Below are 19,202 nucleotides of genomic sequence, written 5' to 3' on the forward strand. Positions count from 1 at the left end.
TAACTACCTGAAGGGAAGTTATAGCCAGGTGGGGGTTGGTCTCTTCTCCCAGGCACTCAGCAATAGGACAAGGGGGCACGGGCTTAAGCTCTGCCAGGGGAAATTTAAGTTGGATATCAGAAAAAAATTCTTTACAGAGAGAGTAATCAGGCATTGGAATGGGCTGCCCAGAGAGGTGGTGGATTCACCATCTCTAGAGATTTTTAAACACAGATTGGACGTGGCGCTGGGTGCCATGATCTAGTAAATGGACTAGAGTTGGACCAAGGGTTGGACTCGATGATCTTGGAGGTCTTTTCCAACCCAATCGATTCTATGATTCTATGATTAAACATCCCATAAGAACAGGGTCTTAGAAAGAGAAAGGAAGTCTGAGGGGAGGGATTTGGAACTTGGACATGATTGGTTGACAGCCAGGGCAGAGTGGATAACTGACAACCGGCTAGCCAATGGGGAAACACTCATCAAATTACAGGAGAACAGACCAATAGGAACTCAGGGACTGGGGCTGAATGGGGGGGAAACACAGGAGGGGAATGAACACGGGGAGTGAAAACTGCGGGGGAGGGGATACAGAACCAAAAACGCATACAAAATCTTCCACAACATCCAACACTCAAATTTGCAGAGCTTCAAGTCCACTGTCCATCCCTATTGCCTTCGGCTCTGGTTCCTCTCGATCCTCACCCATCCACTGCTGACAATATTTTTTCCATTCTTCATACGTTATTCGTTTTCCCACACCCAGCCTTGCTGTGTCAGAGCTCAGAGGTAGCACAGGTCAACTCATCGTGTTGCAGCACCATTAAGATGTGCATCTCCAGAGGACCGTGTAACGGCACCAGTGCAGAACGTAACACCAAGTGCAGAGGTCCCCATGAATACATTCTCCTTTTGTTCTCATGTTTGTGGAGGTTTTACCTTTTGCTAATAAATATTTTTTCCTCAGCATGCTGCTCCTTTTTTTCTTTTGATTGTATTTATTTATCTGATCCTTGTTCTGAAAAAAATTTACAATGTATTGAATCGCTACATGGTTTTGATTCTATCTTTGGAAGAACTGTGACTTTCTGCACAGAGAAGTAAATATAGCTGGGATTTACAAGTTAATAAATATATCTGGTATTCAAGGGTATTAGCAGGAGGATCCTCTAGAAATTCTAGATGCCATATTCCCTTGTGTACAACCCAACACAGTGCCAAATGTCAGTAAGCAAACAAGGTGCACTCTTTTCCAGGCATAAATCAGAGAGGTAGAGCAAGGCATCCTTTGTAACCCATGTAAAGTCACAAAGACATTTAAGCATCAAACACTTGTTCTGACTCTCCCCCTTCTTCAGCTGCAGAATGAGGAGGTAGGACTTTATACTCTCCTAACAGGCCTCTTGTGAGGGTAAAAAAATTCCGAGCATGGATGCCATGCTGTTATGGCTACACAAGGAGACAAAAAGAGGGAGGGGGAAATTTCACACATTATGGGCTGTTTGGCCAAATGGCTGCAAAAATCACTGCAGGTGGAAGCATTAGCTTTACATTAACCTTGCCTGTACTGACTCCAGCCAGCACCAGTGAGTTGAGGGAAAGGCATAACTACTGTCTAATACAGCAGTGTCACAGAGAAATTAATGTAGTTGTTTGCCATGATGGACCTACAGAGCCCAGGGTTTGATTCCAGTTCCTAGTTTTCTTGTCTTTTTAGACCCATTTTAATTGCTTATTCTCATTGGGGAAAACAAGTATGTGAATTACAGGTCTCTCTTCTGTGAAGTGCTAAAAGAATATAAGCAGCATAATCCATATTTATTTTATTCTTTGGTGTTTTGTCTCTCTTTCCTGATTAGTTTATGATGACTAATGTCAGAATTCTGTTCCCACTTACATATCTCTTGGCCAAAGAGACAATGTAATATGACATTTAATACAGTGTGCCACAGACTGTCCTCTCTCTTCTGAACATTCAAATCTCATACATAGCAAAAAAGCACTCATAACAATAGTTATAACAATCTTTTATTCACAGATAAAAACTGAAGCAAGCTGTTATAATACATATTTATACAAAGGATTTGAAAAAACCATAAAAAGGAAGATGATTAGAAAATATGATTCATTATGAAATGTGGCATTACGTACACTATTAAACCTTTTCAAAAGTATTTGTTTGGCAACAATTTATCAATATTTCCACACTTAAGTGGCCTCCTTCAAAAAAGCACAAATCTCATGCAGCATGTATAAACTTGATCCTGAGGGTTTGCCTTCCTTAGAAAAACTGTAAAAAGATATACTATTTGTCTTAAAAGTTCAAAATGCAAATGCTATATTTATAGTCAAAACTATATAAAAATATGGACCTAACTTAACATTTACAAAAACATTTTGCTCCTTTTTTTGTTTGTTTTATGGTTTTGGTAATAAACATAATTCTCAATTCCTGCAGTCAAAGAGGAAAAAAGAAAACCAAAACAAACCACAGTGCCCTTTGTAGACTTCCTCACACTAAGTTTGCGACTCCAAAAAGACCAGGTCTATGAAAAGTGAGGTTAGTAACCAAGGAAGTAGGTAAGCAGTTAATATATATCTATATATGTATATATAAAATGGAAAACAAACATTTATTTTGATCTGAAAAAGTAATAATACAAAACCTGAAGGTAAAACAATCATCTCAAAATGTCATAATACTCCTTTTCAATAGATAAATGTTCATAAAAATATCTTGAACCCTAACCAAGAAAACAATTATAATACAATTTTAATTCTGCTACATAAAACAGCTTTTCTATGAAACAAGAAGGCAAGTTCAGGTACGAAAACATAATTTACTTATTGCTTTTGCTACAATGTTGTTTGTTTTTTACATATAGTCATAAATACACTATACAGTATAAAATATTTCATAGGAATACATTTTGTGGTCTGCTTAGGTTTGCTGGCTTTAATTCTAGCACCAAATACAAAAGTGAAAATCAAATTAACTTTAAAGGCACTTTCATTGTATGTTTGTTTGTTTGTTAATTAACATCTTGGTTTGTACTAAATTTCTTCACTTAGCTCTGGTAGAAGCAATAGTTGATCCTACTTTTATCTTTGTACAGCTCAGGTCACATTGAGGCACCAAATGATTTATGAACATTCTCATCCCTCAGTTTCTTTCTCTTACAACATTCATTGTTGCTTTTTAGTCTTCACCTTTCCTCCTTCACTTCCCAGCTACTTTATGTCTTTACTTCTTCATGTCGGATGACCCAGCTTCACTTCCTTCAGTCCCTTGAAAAACCTCTCTTCAAACCTCCACTTCCCTTACTCCTTCTTGCGCATCTGTTATTCCAATATCAAAACACGTCACTATCATGATATGTGACTTGCACAGATTAACACACTGTTCCAGTTCTTCTGTCACTTGTTCCAGTGCCTCCAGGTACTCCTGTGACTCCTTATCAAGATCAGGATCCACTTCGACTGTCAGAGAAAAAAATTACAGAGTAAGAGAAACAGCTCATTGCAAAACATAGTTCCACCGTAAGGGATACAATAATGTAGAGCAAAATTTAATTTCTCTAGAACTAAGACGTTTTTATTACATGGTTCAGCAGATGCAAAACTCTACCTTGAGGCTCCAGATAAGCACAGTCCTCAGTTTGTGAACAAATCTCATGCCTCAGTTTCCCAGCTCAAATATAGACATGGAAACAACTTTTTCCTTCTTTGGAAAGAAGGATAATAAAAGATTATATAAATATTTAATATTAACAAGCATCATAGTGTATCTCTGCACTGTTTTGAAGCTGTCTTCCAGTTGGTTTGGAGGGATTGGTTTTCAAATCCCATATTAGAGAAACACAGATTTAGTCATGGGGCTCAATTTAGCGAATGAGCTCAATTTAGGGTTCAATTCAGCAAAATATCTTAGCAAGTGCTTAAGTTTTTCAGTGGCACTGCTGACATGCTGAAAACCTGTTAGATGCTGATCATAGTGCTGTTTTTGCAAAATACTTACAGTCTTCTTTCCACTTATTTGGATCCATCATCAACCTGCACTTTGTCTCTTCCAACTCTTCCTTCAAAAATTCGTGCTTTGCCTTTACTTCTTTTATTCGCTGCTGGCGCCTTTCTAGTATTTTCAATTTGGTATGGAAATACATCAGACCCTTTTAAGACACAGAAAGACCATTCCATGAATTTTCCTGTTGTGAGCTGACCTGCAACAGTCTGACACAAGTTGCTCTCAGATCATTACTTGTAAGAGTTAGCAGGTGGGTTGTTTTGTTTGCTTGTGGGGTTTTTGTAGGGTTTTTAGGGCTTTTTGGGTGTCTTTTTATTTGAAGTTTACATTAACGGATTCTAATGTAAAGGAATAGCCAGCTACATCATCTGAGCATTGGTTCCCTTCTCTAAATTGGCAAATGTCTCTTAATACATTCTGAAATTACCACTGTTTGTAGATAAATATTTTTTCCAGAAGTGAAAATGATAAAAAAGCCTAATGATAATATTCGAGTTACAGTTAATACTAAAACAGATTAATTCTTATTTTCTTAAAAGCATTCCTACCTTCTCAACATCCTGGAAAGGCTATTATGAAAAAAAATGGGAAAAAGGCATCAGTAGAACATAGAATTCTGGTCTCCAGAATAGAATTAGCTGAAGTGTTTTCCAATTACAAGTAAATTAAACTCAGTGTATCCCTGATCTAATAGAATTCTGTCATCTACATAAAGAGTTAATGACCCTATTGTTGAGGGAGCCTGTAAGGTTTCATCAGTCAGGCTAAGATTATGAAGTCTTCTCATAATGTATTCATTGGTAACTTCCATTTACACCATCATTCATGTTAGACACAATTAATTTTAGACAGTCATCATTTTCATTTTCTGTGTTAAGAGTACCCCAACATATGAATTGTAAAATTAACAATTATAGTACTTTAATTGCAATCAATTTTCTGAACACCATTCTGGCATTCAAGCAAGGACTATGTCTGTATATTGTAATTTAAGTTGTCCACAGTTGTTGTAAAATATGCGCTGACCTCAGTTTCCTCTTGTCTGTGTCGCTGTAATCGTTCCACATCATCAATCTCATAAACTTTAATTTCAAATGGCTCTTTTAAAGTGCCTGGCAAAGGTGGTAGATCAACCCACTGGCCAGTGACACTGGGTTTTCTTCCTAAGGAGGCAGCATCTGGCAGTGGAGCAGGAATCAGTCTACGACGCTGGAGACCTAAAATACAGAAAACAAGCATTCCTCAGACTCTAGGAGACTAACACACTGCAGAACAAACTGCAGTGAATTAAAGAAAGATCTACGTTCTCAGGATACTCAGAAAGAAACACTTTTCTTGATCTTTTCCTTTTAGTAAAATACCCTCAGGCTGCTAATTGAGTTACTGCCTTGACAAAGTATGTTTCACTTGGTTCACAGATGGGAGCAACAGCAGTTCCCCTCCCAAAGCAGATGTCTGAACATCAGTTCTTTATTCTCTCCTTGCAAAACTATTTTGCCTGAATTGATTTTTCATATTTTTCATACTGCAATGGTGTTCACTACCTTGCAAAGACAATGAGGTAGTAAGCAATCCAATACTGATAATGGCAGATGTATTTGGAAGTCTCGTGCTCCTCCAGTTAAAGCCAAGAAAGGCTAAGATCCCTCCCATGGTACAGCCTCTTCACAAAGATCGAACAGGTCCCTCCAAAACTACTACTGATATTTTAGGGTGCTAAATACCAGCAGTTTTCAGTACTTTTGTGGGATTGAGAGGCATTTAGAAGGTATCAACCACTCAATCTGCAACTTGAGCCACCTCTAATGTTGAGACATCATTTTGCACCAGCACTCAAATTCAGTGCATGACAAAACTCACCACTTCTGCCAGGCCTCAATAAAAGCACTCTCAGATTTACCAAGAAACATCATACTGCCACCATGATCTGTTAGGTCTCAAGTTTCATGAAGCAGAGACTGAGTTATGTCCTTCAAAAACACCGATACTTTTAATTACAAGAGTTAGCACTTCAGTGTCCAGCATTTTTTTGTGATTATAAGTCTCTCATCATCCTGTAAAAGGTTGACCTTTATGGTACTTATGTCAAGGATGAGCACATGCAGAGCACAAGGTTGCAGTTCAATCCCTAGGTAAAGGAGGGCTGAAGGCCACCAGAAACAAGGTGAAATGGCACACAGTAGCAGCACGTATAAACAGGCTTGGAGTGACTGGTGACAATACATTTAGTACTTAAGTTCCTCCTCTTAATTAAAAAAATAAACTCAGAGGTAAGGAGTCTTATTTCTTCTGCTCTTACAAAAGAGAGCACATCAACAGAGGAAAGGACACTGCTCAGAGTACAGTGCTGCCAAAATAACTTCTGGACTGAGACTCTTCAGGAGAGATAAGTGCAAGTTAAGGCTGTAAGGTAAGCCCTGCCATGAACTTCAACATGAAAAGATGACAAAATCCCAGCACGTACCCTCAAAGCAACATACCTCCACTGATATCTGAAGAGTTACCTGTTTTACATGTTCTTAAGAAAAACATGCCCCATTCTTAATTGAATCCTTGCTAATTTCTAAGTAAAATGAACAAAACAGGTATGTTTTCAAAAGAGGAAGACTTGACTCTACTTCTACACCACCTGATCTTCATTCTCACACCCCAATTCATTTAGCTTGAAACACCACTATCGTCCTGTCAGATGAAACCACATACTGGAACTCTGATCCTGTAACCACTTTGGTGACAGCAAGATCCTTCTGAAGGGGACACAAAACAAATGCCGTTAAACATCTGCAATAAGCAGGCAAACTTCATATACTTCCACTGTACAAGCCAGGGTCAACATCATTTCTTCAAGGATGAGGTTAAAGGATAAGGGAACAAGGTTTACAGTGGCATATATGGGAGTCCTTAAATGCAGAAGACTGTATGACTCCAGCACAGTTTGCAGCAACATAAGCTCTTCCAAGAGTCTCCAACAATGTACGAAGATTACAATTATTTTAGGACATGAATGGGTCTGAATCAAACACTTCTCATAAGAAATATTTTATGCACTTCCTAGCAAACCTCATTTCATGTATAAACCACATTATTTTCTCAAAGTCTACAGCACTCCAAAAAAGTAATACATAATTTACTGATATAGAGCAATTATGACTGGAAAAAGAAATAGTTTGCCATTTTTAAAGACCTTATAAGCATTTCCTGGGGCAAAAACAAATACAAATCCATCAGTGGGAAATGCCTTCTCAATATGCGTGCAACTTATACAGCTGTTAATATTGATTTGTAGGAAAGGTTTAAGAGGTTGACATGCTATGGAAAGAGAACTGCAGCACGCCTTGCACTAAGTTTCCAGAATGATTCATCACCTGCTGAAGCAACTCAGTAGCCTTGACCAGAAAGCTCCATGAGATCTACATCAGCTTCACTCATATGTTTTTACTGCCAGAACTGAGCACCATGGGTACCTACGGGGATTGCAATAATTACCACTTTCCAACCGAAAGTTCAGATTCAGTGCATTACTGATGTAAGTTCTATTAAATTTCCAACAATCAGTATGCTCAGGTTGCTGAAGGAGGCTGCTGGTCATCAGCTACATGGCACCAATTGCCACAGATTCTCACCCTGAATCAGTAAAAATGAATAACGTAACAGCGATTATATGAGCCTGATTTTGAACCTGGCTACAAATACATTCAACTATAATGGCACTTACATGAGCACCACCTACAAAAGCAATAAGGAAAGGCACCAGAGAGAAGGAAAGGGGACCTGGCTCTGCAAGCTGTGGTCAGACACAGTAAGTGAGCAGGTTTCCTCTTTGAGTAATTCCCACAGTCAGATCCCTTCTGCTTAGAGTATCAACATATACACACCAAAATTTCTTTATATAAATACTATTACAGTGCAATACACTTCATTTTGCAATCAGCTGGTAGCATTAACCTAAAAGTCACTGCATCTTACACACACACGCCCTCCTGCTGCTCTGCCCCTAAGCCTTATCTTTGGGTAATCTAAGGCACATTCAGCAACCCTCAGTCATTCATAAACACTCTTCTCCCCTCAAGGCCTATTCCTCAGTTTCCACACTGCAGTCCCAGCCTGTCTCACTGACATTCCCTCACAGATGCCTAACAGCAAACCTCCTCCTTTCCTCACTGCCTTTCTCTCACCAGTCTTCCAGGATCACTTGATCCTCACAAAAACTCATCAACACTGACCCAGCACCCTCACTTTTCCCAATTCTCCTGTTTTGGGCCATCCTTGCACTGTGCTCACTGTCAGCCTTGCTGAGGGAGGAAGGAATGTCCCCCATCTGCCGGCAGCCATCTGCTGCCTCCTCCCTCGTAGGGAGGCTGCCGGTACCCCGGGGCACCCCACACCTCTCCTGCCCTCTCCACCACAGCACCTGTCTCACACCTGCAGCTTTGAAGTGAAATAAATGATAAGTAGCTGCTGTCACAGCAATACACATGCACACACAAGTAGATGCAGTCAGTTCACCTCCCTGCTTTGAGTTCCCTCCAAACCTCCTCTCCCTCTTCGTAAGAGACGCCACAAAATGTCTCCAACCCCAGGGATGCAGCAGAGCACCAGCAGACACCTGGACACCTGCTTCTTCATTTCTTACCTGTTGATCGTTTCTTGGGAGATTTAAGGCTCCTCATCCGACCCGGCGATGACATTCCACTCTCGCTCATGGAGTCATGTGCCGAGGAGGCACTGCCAGTGGCCTCACTGTCCCGAATCATGCTCTCATAGCCACTGCTGCCCCCACTGTGGTAGAAGAGAGCTGTCCTCCCCATGGCTGGTGGCAGCTCCCCACTCAGGACACTGCTGTTGTCGCTGCCGTGCCCACTGCTGTAGCGCTGTGGCCGCCGTGGTGCCGTGATCTTGCTGTATGGAGATGGCAGCACCGGAATTTGTGACTTCTCATCGCTGAGGTTAATACCACTGTCATTGCCACTGTCAGAGTCAGTGGAGCCTCGGAAGTGGCCCACCTTGGCAGAGCCACCTGACACCAGCTCATTCACACGGCTGTTGGCTGCCCTCATGGCCTGCTTGGTCCCCATAATGGTCCCTCGGCCAGGTTTGCCACTGACAGGCTGCACAGAACGGGGGGCTGCCTTCCCACCAGGGGCTATGCCAGAGCCCTTTCCTGCAGGCTGTGCCAGGGACTTCACAGAGGAGCTCAGAGATTTCGACCCGCTGGCAGAGAGGCCCCGGTTTTTATTCCCATTAGCTTGCACCTTCTGGTTAGCTGTGGGTTTTGCCTGGCTGTTTTTACCAGGTGCAGGAGCAGTGAAGGGCAGAGGCAAACCCATGCTGGAAGCAGCAGAGGGGACCCCCAGCCTGGGGACAGAGCGCCCTGCCCGGCTGTTGCTGATGCTCCCACTCTCTCTTGCCACACTTGCTTTGGATCCAACTGATGTCAGGCTGTCACACCTCTCCAGAGACATGTGGCTCCCATACCGGTGTACAGTTTCACTCTTTGATGCCTTCACCTTTAAGCTGGATGTCATCTTGGGCAAAGAGTGGTCACCCTTTAGGTTCATTTTGCTGCTGGCACTTTCACTAAAGTAAGATCCAGCTTTCAACCGCAAATCTGCTTCATCTTCTGCCTTTGGTGTAGCAGCTCTGGCAAAGTCCAGGCCAGAGGATTTTCCTCCACCATTACCCAGACCAATAGGTTTCTGCTCCAGGCTTGACTTACGTACAGGAGGTGTTGGAGGTGTTGGCCCGCCTGTTCTGGGCAATATGGTTGATTTCTGTGGGGTGTTCTTCTTTCCCAGTGACGATTTCAAGCTGCCAGTGGCCAAGGGAGCATCCGAATTCCCTCGGGTCACAGACTCTGACAAAGTACTGTTAGCATGTGGCATTGACATCACTCCAAGTGTAGTGGCACCTCGCTTGAGCTGTGGCATCTTCATCACAACTTCTGACTTCTTTGCAGCTCCACTGGAGGACTTGCAGGCCATTTCACAACCATCCACAACCCTCTGCGAACAGGTGAGCATAGTCTGTGACTTCATTGGCCTAGATGCTGTGCCAAAATACTGGGCAGCTTTTTCCGGCTGCTTCTCAGTACCAAATGTGTGAGATTTTGGAGACAGCAGTGAGTCTGCGGGTTTTGCTTCCAACTGATAATCGGTGCGTAATAGCCAAGGATCTTCAAAAATGCCATGTGGATTCTGCAGCTCTTTATAGCTGAGGACAGTATTATTGTGGATTGGAGAAGAGGTAGTTTTCATTTTCCTAGGAAGACTAGAATGTATTGTTTCTATCACAGGCATATCACGAGAATGACTAAATTTAATTTTTACAGGCTGATCAGTAACACAAAAAGCACTTTTTATCTGGGATGCTTTGGTAGTTTCAGAGGTTTGAGGGCTTTTGCTGATGCCTGAGGACAGCTTGCTGGAACTCAAGCTCTCACTCTCCAGTTCAGAGAAGCAAAATCCACTGTCATTCAGAGCGCTTTTCAGGGGGACACATAAGTGGGATGAATCCAAGTTGAAGGGTTCCTCGGACTTATTACAGTTGTAAGATGTCTGTGCAACAAAACTGTCACTAGACTGAGCTCCATCACTTTCAACTGTACAGATGCTGACTTCACTAAGCCATGAACTGATGGAGGAACGTCTGCTGCTGGTAAAAGAATCCTTAGCAAAGGGCACAACAATATCAATATTTACACCAGTAGAAGTCTCCTGTGAGGTATAAGCATCAAACTCATCATTTATGCTGCTGATAATACTGACCGGCCTTGAACCCGATGCAAGGGCCTGAAGGGAGCAGTCACTGTTAAAGCTAATGATACTGGAAGGTCTCCCATTATCCATAATTCCACTAATAGACAGCTCTTCCACCACCGTGAAAACAAGCTCATCCTCTCCATTCAGCTCAACAGGCTGCTGCAAAGTCACTGTAGTGGTCAGTATATCCCGATCAAAGCATTTCCCTCTGAACGCTGACCTGAAGCTGTGTACCTCTATTGCACCTGACTGATTCTGGGTGTTGCTACCAACCAGAAATGTGCTTCCTACAGGGTTTTGCTCAGGGTTGTTCCCAATCTGTTTGCTCATTCCCACAGGAGGAGTCCGAACTGCATTGCTGTTGTCCAGCTCCAAGTTCTCGACTTTGGAGCCCGGTGAGTGCTCTTTCTGCTGTGGAGGGGGAGGTGCTGGGCTTGGCAAGGGCCTCTTCATGTACAGTGATTTTTCCTTAAGGGCACATTCAGCTGGGGCCTTATTCTGCTCTGGATTTCTTGAAGGGCTACACCTTGAGGACTGCAGGGAATCAGTGATTGTCTCTCTCTCTCCCTCCAGTACAGAGTCTATTATTTTGTTATCAGCTCTGTTCTGTAGCTTGGAAACCTCTGCTTTCAAGTGAGGTGTGCTACTTTCTTGACAGTTGCCATTGTCACCCCTTGGTGCAACAGACTGAAAGGGAAGATTATGTCCTTTTTTGGGAGATGCAGCTTCTTGAGGAATTGGTTTCCTAAATCCTCCAGAAGGAGAGGATATTTTTTCCTTTATCAGCTTAGACTGTGCATTTTCTGTACCTCCAGGAACAGGACTACCGTTGGACCCAACAGAGATTTCTCCACAAGCAAATTTCATGGGCTCCTCACTTCCATCAATGCACTCTAGCCTTTCTTGCAGTTCAGCAAAAGTGTTGCATTTAAAATGGTCCTTGTCAGAACTCCTACCAACCGCAGAATTGTCTTTATTTCTCTTTTTATTTAGGGACGGGATTATAGGAACAAACTCTGGAGGACCTTCATTATCCGTCAATTCCCTGTCAGACAAAGCTGCGCCATTGGGACCAACATAGATGACAGTATCACAGGACTGTTCACTGCTGGAGGAATAATCAGGATCACTGGATATATTCAAGACAGGAAGGTCAGGGTCAAGGGCAACAGTTCGTGGGTGGAATGGTCGCAAATGGGGCGGTCTCCGGACATGTCCTTCTTCACATGAACTCTCTCCTCCAGAAGAGCTGGATGCATACTGCAAATGATCAATACAGGAAAAGTTATTAATATTAATTTATAAGTAAGTGTGTATATATATATGTACATGTAATTGATTAAAAGATCAAGTTTGTTATATACTCTGTGCTTTGTGTATAATGTCACGACTACATCTAGTGGGAAATTATTAGAGTGGAGAGTGAAGTACAATAACAAGGTCATGCTACACAGATTTTACTGTATTAGGAGTTATACAACAATCATGTTTTCAGATAATTTCCATTAAATATTATGCATTGACTTTCTCTTCAACAGTTTTCTGTTCCTTTTTATTGATTTTTAATTAATACAAATAAAAGCTTTTGAGATAGTTCCACATGTAAGCCAAGAAAGAATACGTGTTTGAAACAAAAAGAAGGGAATTTCAGGATTAAGGATTGGGGGCAGGACAATGGCTCAGTGCCAATTCATTTATCAGTTCCTCTCCTGAGCCTTTATGCATTTTGCATTACTTCTTACCATCACAAAATCCCACGTTCCCCTACCGAGAGGTTAGGGAAACTCATTTTCAAATGAATTAATTTCTGCTTGTTAGTGAACCAACCTTGGATTTCTTCTTTCTCATTCGATGGATTCGTGATGCAAGCTGAATGGTGGTGAGAGTTTCTGCATAATTGGCTGGGGAGTCAGAAATATGCGCAATCATAGTAGTTCTGCAGTTGATGTTCCCAAGTGATTCCCTCAACAACATTGTCAACTTGTTGTCCCTGTGCAACAAACGAGAACACCAGGATGATAAAAAAATAACAATCTTGTTTTGCAGAATTTTACACTACAAACTGTCCTTTCACTTTTATAGGATATGTGCATGTATGATACAGGTAGACAGGAAATATGCTCTTATTACTGACTGCACTTAAAATGTGTCTAAATGTACACATACAAGGATATCGATATTTTAATTGATCTGCCTGTTTATTTACAGTATGATAAGCCATTTTATTTTTTACTTAGAAAACTGTAAATCTGTTGATAACTACTTATCTCAGGTTTAGCCCATATCACCCACAAAAGTTTATGAGTGCTGTATTTTTAGACTTAGTACCTCTGTGAGCTCTATGCAAACAATTTTGATAATAAGAGAAAAATAAGTCAGTAGAAATGGTAAGAACTCTCTAAACAATGTTAGATACCAGAAATGTAAGTGTCACCCCAGCTAATCTACTTTCCATTCTGCCACCTGTGGTCTGCAATGACATAGCAAATGGGAAGCTGAACCTATCTTTGAAGGCTCTCCTGGTGATACAAATCTTCCACCATGGACAGCAAAGCTGACAAGACAGAAGACATTTTGCCCTTTACTGGTCTCCAAGACATCTCTCCCAAGGGCTCCCTGGAGGCTGCTTCCTACTGCCTCCCTGAGCTGGTCCAGCATGAGGAAACTATTGTCATGTCTGCTCACTAAACCACAGTAGGATCTGCCCTTCCCCACTCTAACCTATCTATCCTCTACTCCATAGACAAACCTAACAACTAGCCCAAGTAAAATATCTTTCTGCCTGATACCAAAAGAAACAACACCTGTTTGAGATGCATCACTAGAAAAATATGTGAAATGACATGATTGATAACAAGAGCACAAAGTTATAATGCATGAAGACAAGCAGCAATTAAATTTCAAGACTGAAGGCCAAGTTCTGGTAAGGGTATTGACAACGTCGCTGTTGTCTTTAAGCTGGTCTCTGAATGGGTGTGTTTGACCTTTTTTCCCCCCCTCTGTTTTTTTCAACAACCAAACTATCTCCAACATTTCACCCTCTTCAGTATATACCAATAAGCATATATTTTTTTGGCCATGTAACTAAGAATTTCATGTTACTTTGTAACTTTTAAAAACCTGTGTGTATGTACATGTGGACTGGTAGATGAATAGGTACATGTATCTGTGATATAGAAGTGACCTTAGGAGAAGACAGATGCCTCTCTGGCAGAATTTCATTTAACAGGGTCTTAGGTAAAGAGTAAATTGTTGATGCAATTCATTTCTCAGGTAACACCAGCCACAAATTTAAGCTAATGCAGACAAGAATTCACTTACTTATATGGCACATGCTTAGCACCATTAATTAAGGCCAAAATTACATTGCCCAGGGCAGAGAGAGACAAACACAGAGAGCCTCCTCCATCTCGGCTCTTGCTCAGCACTTTTTCACAGCTCCCTAGATCAATGAGATGCAAACGACTGCGTCCTCCAGACACTGAAACAAAAAGGGGACAAACAGTTTACATCATGTTCTTTCATGGACTCAAGCCAAAGCTGGTACTCAAAATGTATTCAAATGGGGAAAATAATTAATATAGCACGGGATAATGACCAAATTAAATATTAATTGTGAGGAAACCAGATACTGGCCACAGCTACGAAAGTTAAAGGTGACTCAATTGGCTTGAGAGTTCATTTGATTTTTTCTTGTTAAGTTTATTGCCAAACATTCTTAAAACTAACCCAAAACCACATCATTTAAAAATAAACAGTATGGTAAAAAGACTCATACTTCCTCCTTTGCCACTCTTCTCCATGCGATACTGGTATATGTGAAGAGTAAAGAGCATGTGTGAATTCCTCCTATCTTCTTCCTCGCATTCAGGTTTGCTGGTGCTTCTGGCAGCAATTGCAGCATCAAGGAAAAAGGCAGCTTTCTCTGCTGTCGGGGCCCTTAGCTCACTTTGGTTCTGAAGCTTGAATATAAACAAGAAAATGACTAATTAGCACAGGAGCATTTTTTTATTATTATTTTTTTACTGAACTGGCTAAATCTCCAGGGCACTAAAGGAAACAAATATATATACACCATGGGATAAGGGCTTATAAATTAAAAGCATTTTTTTTACTGTCTTAAAAGTTGTCATAATTGTTGTCAGATAAAAAGAAATAAAAAGTAGAAGAAAGTCAGGCTCAGAAAAATCTGTGTTGTGATATTCATTATACCTGGGTTCCACATATTGGATCTTCTCTCAGATAAACCCCAGGAGACTGGCCATCCTGAAGGCTGCCAGTGGCTACTTCAGCTAACAAATCCTTAAGGTTTTCATCTTTGCCACTGATCTCCACAGCAGATACTCTAATAGAGAAGCGAGTTCCAGTCTTTTCTTTACGTTCATTGATTAATTTGAAGAGCCAAGAAATTGCGCAGGGGATGATACCAAGGCTTTGTGTGGAATTATCTTTCCCAATCATGGTAAAAGATTTTCCTAAAATGAAAAGACTAACATTAACACAATGAACCTTTCCTGTACAAGACAGTGTCTCTTCATATCACCACTGCACATTACATATAATGCCATGTGCTGCAGATAATGGGAAAAAAACAGATGCAAAAATTCAAAGTATGCAATTATTAATCTATTACTATTTATTCAATTAGGTTTGCAATTTTTGTAAGTAAGACCCCCAGCAAATTAATGTTAAAAACACCTCTGATCTTTTGATTTTCATCACAATGCACATACATAAACTTGCTCTTGAATAAGCTAATCTGCTGCCACATTTTACCTTTTCAAATTAAAACTTACAATCACAGAGTAGAAATAAACCATGATAAGTTTGCAAAGCTAATTAAAAAGAAATTCTAATCTATTCATATACTCCAGGTTTATTGTTCCAGGAGCTGACAGCATGTAATTACCAGACTGACATAGTAATTAACTGTAACGAATTTGGGAGCTCACCAAGCTTGACATGACCAAAGCAAAATATGCAACCATCTGCACCATTCACAACAGACTGGATTACTTCTGCTACTGTTCCAGAGCATACCTCAGCCTGAAAGAAAGATTGGAGACACATAAGAGAAAGAGCATACACTGCCATGGTTTTTACTATTCTTCTGTAATGAAATGAATGACTCAATATTTTTTAGGTGCAATATTCTCCCCATTTTTATGGCATCAGTCCTATTATTTTACTAACTATGCTATCTTAAAAAATAATAAAATATGCTACTACAGCCTAAAATAGTTTTCAATTCTATTAAACCTATTCTCTTGGAATATTGATTCTATGACTAATGTAGCAGACTGAATGCTATCCAACCAGGCTTCCTGCTGGTATAATAGCTTAGCCAAGGCTTTTCAGTAATAGTAGCAACTCCACTGAAATTAAGCTACTGAGGAGTGCTCACAGGAATTAAAAAGACATCCATACTGAAGAAAATGCATTAAGATCCCTGAATAAGATTTCATAGCATCACATTTTCCTCTTCCAAGGGAAACATCATCATCAATAAAGAGAACTTGCTGAAATATTTAAATGTGCTAAAACCAGTTTATCCACATCAATGAAGGTTTCAAATACATAATATGATGATCTATTAAGCACAGCAACTGGGGGCAGGGGAGAGGGCTGGTGTAAATATGTAACTACAGTGAAATGATAAGGTTCTGTTTGCAAGTGTGTGGCAGCAAGTTTGCCTCCAGCAACGATGCCTGCACTGGCCAACGTCACCCAGAAATACCACAACAGGCCACCCAACAGGTCCACCACAAGGAATTGAAAAGCCAGCCCAAAACAGGGATCAACAGCCTGAAGGACTGGTACCAAAACCAGCAGAGAAGCAGTCTGTGACCAGCCACCTTGCAGCATGGCTGACAGCACAAGTAAGGAAAAACTCACTTCCAGTTCTGGACTAGTGTTGAGATCACTGTTGCAAATTTCTGCACAAAGACCCTGTTTGAACATATTCAGGATGGGAAAAAAAAGCCTTTGGATGTGGTTACCATTGCTCTGGGCACTGCTGTGTGGGGGAGATCATTCTCCATCTTTAGGGCCTGGGTAGGACCTAGACTTAACAGATATTTTCAAATGTATAATATGGCACCCAAAAAATTAAACAAAACCCTAGGAGAAGATCTGAGGGTAGGATTATGAAGTAGATCTTGTCATATTTTCTCAACATTAATAGAGAATTTTCATCTTGGATGCTTTGTGGTGTCTTTCACCCTAATATTTTTCAGCAGTTCAAACTTGGCATAGTTCTTGATATGCTGTTGAATTTGTTCTTTTTAAAAGTTGTTCTAGGACTTTCTTTCTGAACCAAAGATTCTTTTCCAGAAGAAAATATCAGGTGTCTATGAGTATGACCATACTGAATACACTGCAGACCAAAATATTCTCAAAGACCAGCCATCCTGCTGGTGTAGGGGATTTCAGGCCTGGGGCTACTACTGTACAAACACACCCCTTTGCAGGCAAAAAGAAAGGCATGCACCACCATCAGCACAACCATCAGGATAAAATAATTACTCAAAAACACAGTATAAACAAACTGGAAAAGGTGAAGAGAATATAAAGGCTCCCTGTTTCAGTACAGCAATCCCAAGGGGTTAGTTTTATCTTTGCTCCTAACAACATTTAGTTTAACATTAAGCACATGTTCATTTCCCATTGAAAGCCATGGGGAAGGACTTTATTTCAGTGCCATCAAATAGACAGAAACTGAATTTCAAATTGGCTGTGTGTCTTCCCCTAACAAGAGAAAATGCAGGAAGGTAATTCAGTCAGCAAATCCATCTCCCCAGCTATTATTTCATAATTTTACATCTCAACTAAACAGAAAATGTAAGAATTTACCCACTTGTCTATTAATTACCATGTTTTTTTTCCAGGCATTAAGGCAAATAATTTAAATAAAATTCCCAAGAAACAGAAGAAACTCTTCAGGCAATAAAATTCAGTGGCCATGAGAATACTCAGGAGGTTTATGCAAATGACTCCAGTACCTGTGAAGCATCATGGGGGAAAACTGCATCAAAGGCAAACATCTTTGGGACAGCAACAACACCTCTTCTGTGACCTGCATTTGAAGGCCCACTTGCTGCTGGATCATAAAATGTGATTTGTTTTTTTCGTGGGTCTACCTTTAGGAAGGACATGGATTCAGATGTTTCATGTGCTCCTTGAGAGGAACAAATCCTTACCATCACTTTCACCTGCAAGAATTCAGAAGAAAATAGCAATTTGAGTTCCCAGCTAAACACATGCAAAGCATTCCTCCCAAACCCACTCTTCTTCCTATGATGCATTTGTTTGCAATGTTTAGGTGTGTCAGAACAACTGTGGGACAAAAACAGCCAGATTTTCCAGCCTGGGGTCTTCACTGAACTAACTAGCTTTGAAAGGTGCACTTTGTCTCTTCAGTTGATTCTGTTCCGGTTTTACCATTTCAATTTATACATGTCTGATCTGCAGGTATGATCCACTGTAGGTGTAACACCACACCAAAGAAAAGAAAATTCTGGTCTTCTACCTTTCAAGTACTCAATGTGACCACAAGGACATACTACTTTGAAAATCAGTCTGAAAAACACTCAGACAGCTCGTGTATTTGAAGTAAATCTAGAAACTTTCAGTTGCTTTTTTGCATTATTCTAATAAAAAGGTGTTTTTCTTATAACCTTCCCGGGCAGATGCCTTTATACTGTCATTGCTAGGGCCTTTGGTGGTTAGTTGCAGATTTAATGGGGAAAAAAACCCCACTACGAGCGATGCTATCCTACACATAGATTTTTAAGACAATATTTTTAGAAAGCTCAGACATGTTAGCTGCTATTTCTCAAGCAGCTTACAGGAGCCAAGTGACTGGGTCTCAGGCAAGTTCAGCAACAGCTCCTCACCTGCTTCTTTTAAGCTTCCTGAAAATCATACTAGTACTTGAAAAACCTGTGAAATACTTCCTCACACCCACTTACTGCAATTTATCCTTGTTAAATGCTCCCAAGGTCAGTACCAGCATGTTTTATACACCTTGCATTGAAGTAAATTACCATTACAGAAGCAACTTCAACTCTGAACTGCACAGCAGATCAAACTTCAGAGAAAAGCAATGCTTGACCAGAACTACTTTTTCCATGGCCAGTCCAAATTGTTTCAATAGTAAACTGAACAACAGTATTGTCTCCTTATCCAACTACCAGACAACTCTTACAGTACCACTGTTAACCGGCCAGTTTCATTGCGTGAACAGCCCCCGTGGCTGTGTTATACTACATCTGGCACAGCTGGACCAATTTACACTTGCACATTCCACAGCAGCCATCAGGAGCTTCATCTTCTGCAACACAGCTACCGACCCACTAAACACCTACTCCCATTAAAGCACTTGCACTTGATTTGGAAAGAGAGTGACATTAAGGAACCACTCCACTCCAAATCTTACA

The 19,202-nt window shown here is 40.8% G+C and overlaps 1 protein-coding gene across 1 annotated transcript in view; it reads right to left on the reverse strand.

Moving 5' to 3' along the window:
* Nucleotides 1–2,004: 2,004 nt before the first annotated feature.
* The window catches only part of KIF26A (kinesin family member 26A), a 99,589-nt gene continuing 82,391 nt past the window's right edge, over nt 2,005–19,202 (reverse strand). The window contains exons 6-15 of the mRNA XM_071557413.1: nt 17,766–17,975; nt 15,717–15,810; nt 14,977–15,239; nt 14,543–14,726; nt 14,086–14,245; nt 12,592–12,754; nt 8,640–12,024; nt 5,033–5,223; nt 4,001–4,151; nt 2,005–3,462 (exon numbers count right to left, since the gene is read on the reverse strand). Coding sequence (XP_071413514.1) covers nt 3,287–3,462; nt 4,001–4,151; nt 5,033–5,223; nt 8,640–12,024; nt 12,592–12,754; nt 14,086–14,245; nt 14,543–14,726; nt 14,977–15,239; nt 15,717–15,810; nt 17,766–17,975 — 4,977 coding nt within the window. The 3' untranslated portion in view covers nt 2,005–3,286. The remainder of the gene's footprint in view (nt 3,463–4,000; nt 4,152–5,032; nt 5,224–8,639; nt 12,025–12,591; nt 12,755–14,085; nt 14,246–14,542; nt 14,727–14,976; nt 15,240–15,716; nt 15,811–17,765; nt 17,976–19,202) is intronic.

The sequence above is a fragment of the Pithys albifrons genome, chromosome 6 (assembly GCF_047495875.1).
Source record: "Pithys albifrons albifrons isolate INPA30051 chromosome 6, PitAlb_v1, whole genome shotgun sequence".
Lineage (NCBI taxonomy): Eukaryota > Metazoa > Chordata > Aves > Passeriformes > Thamnophilidae > Pithys > Pithys albifrons.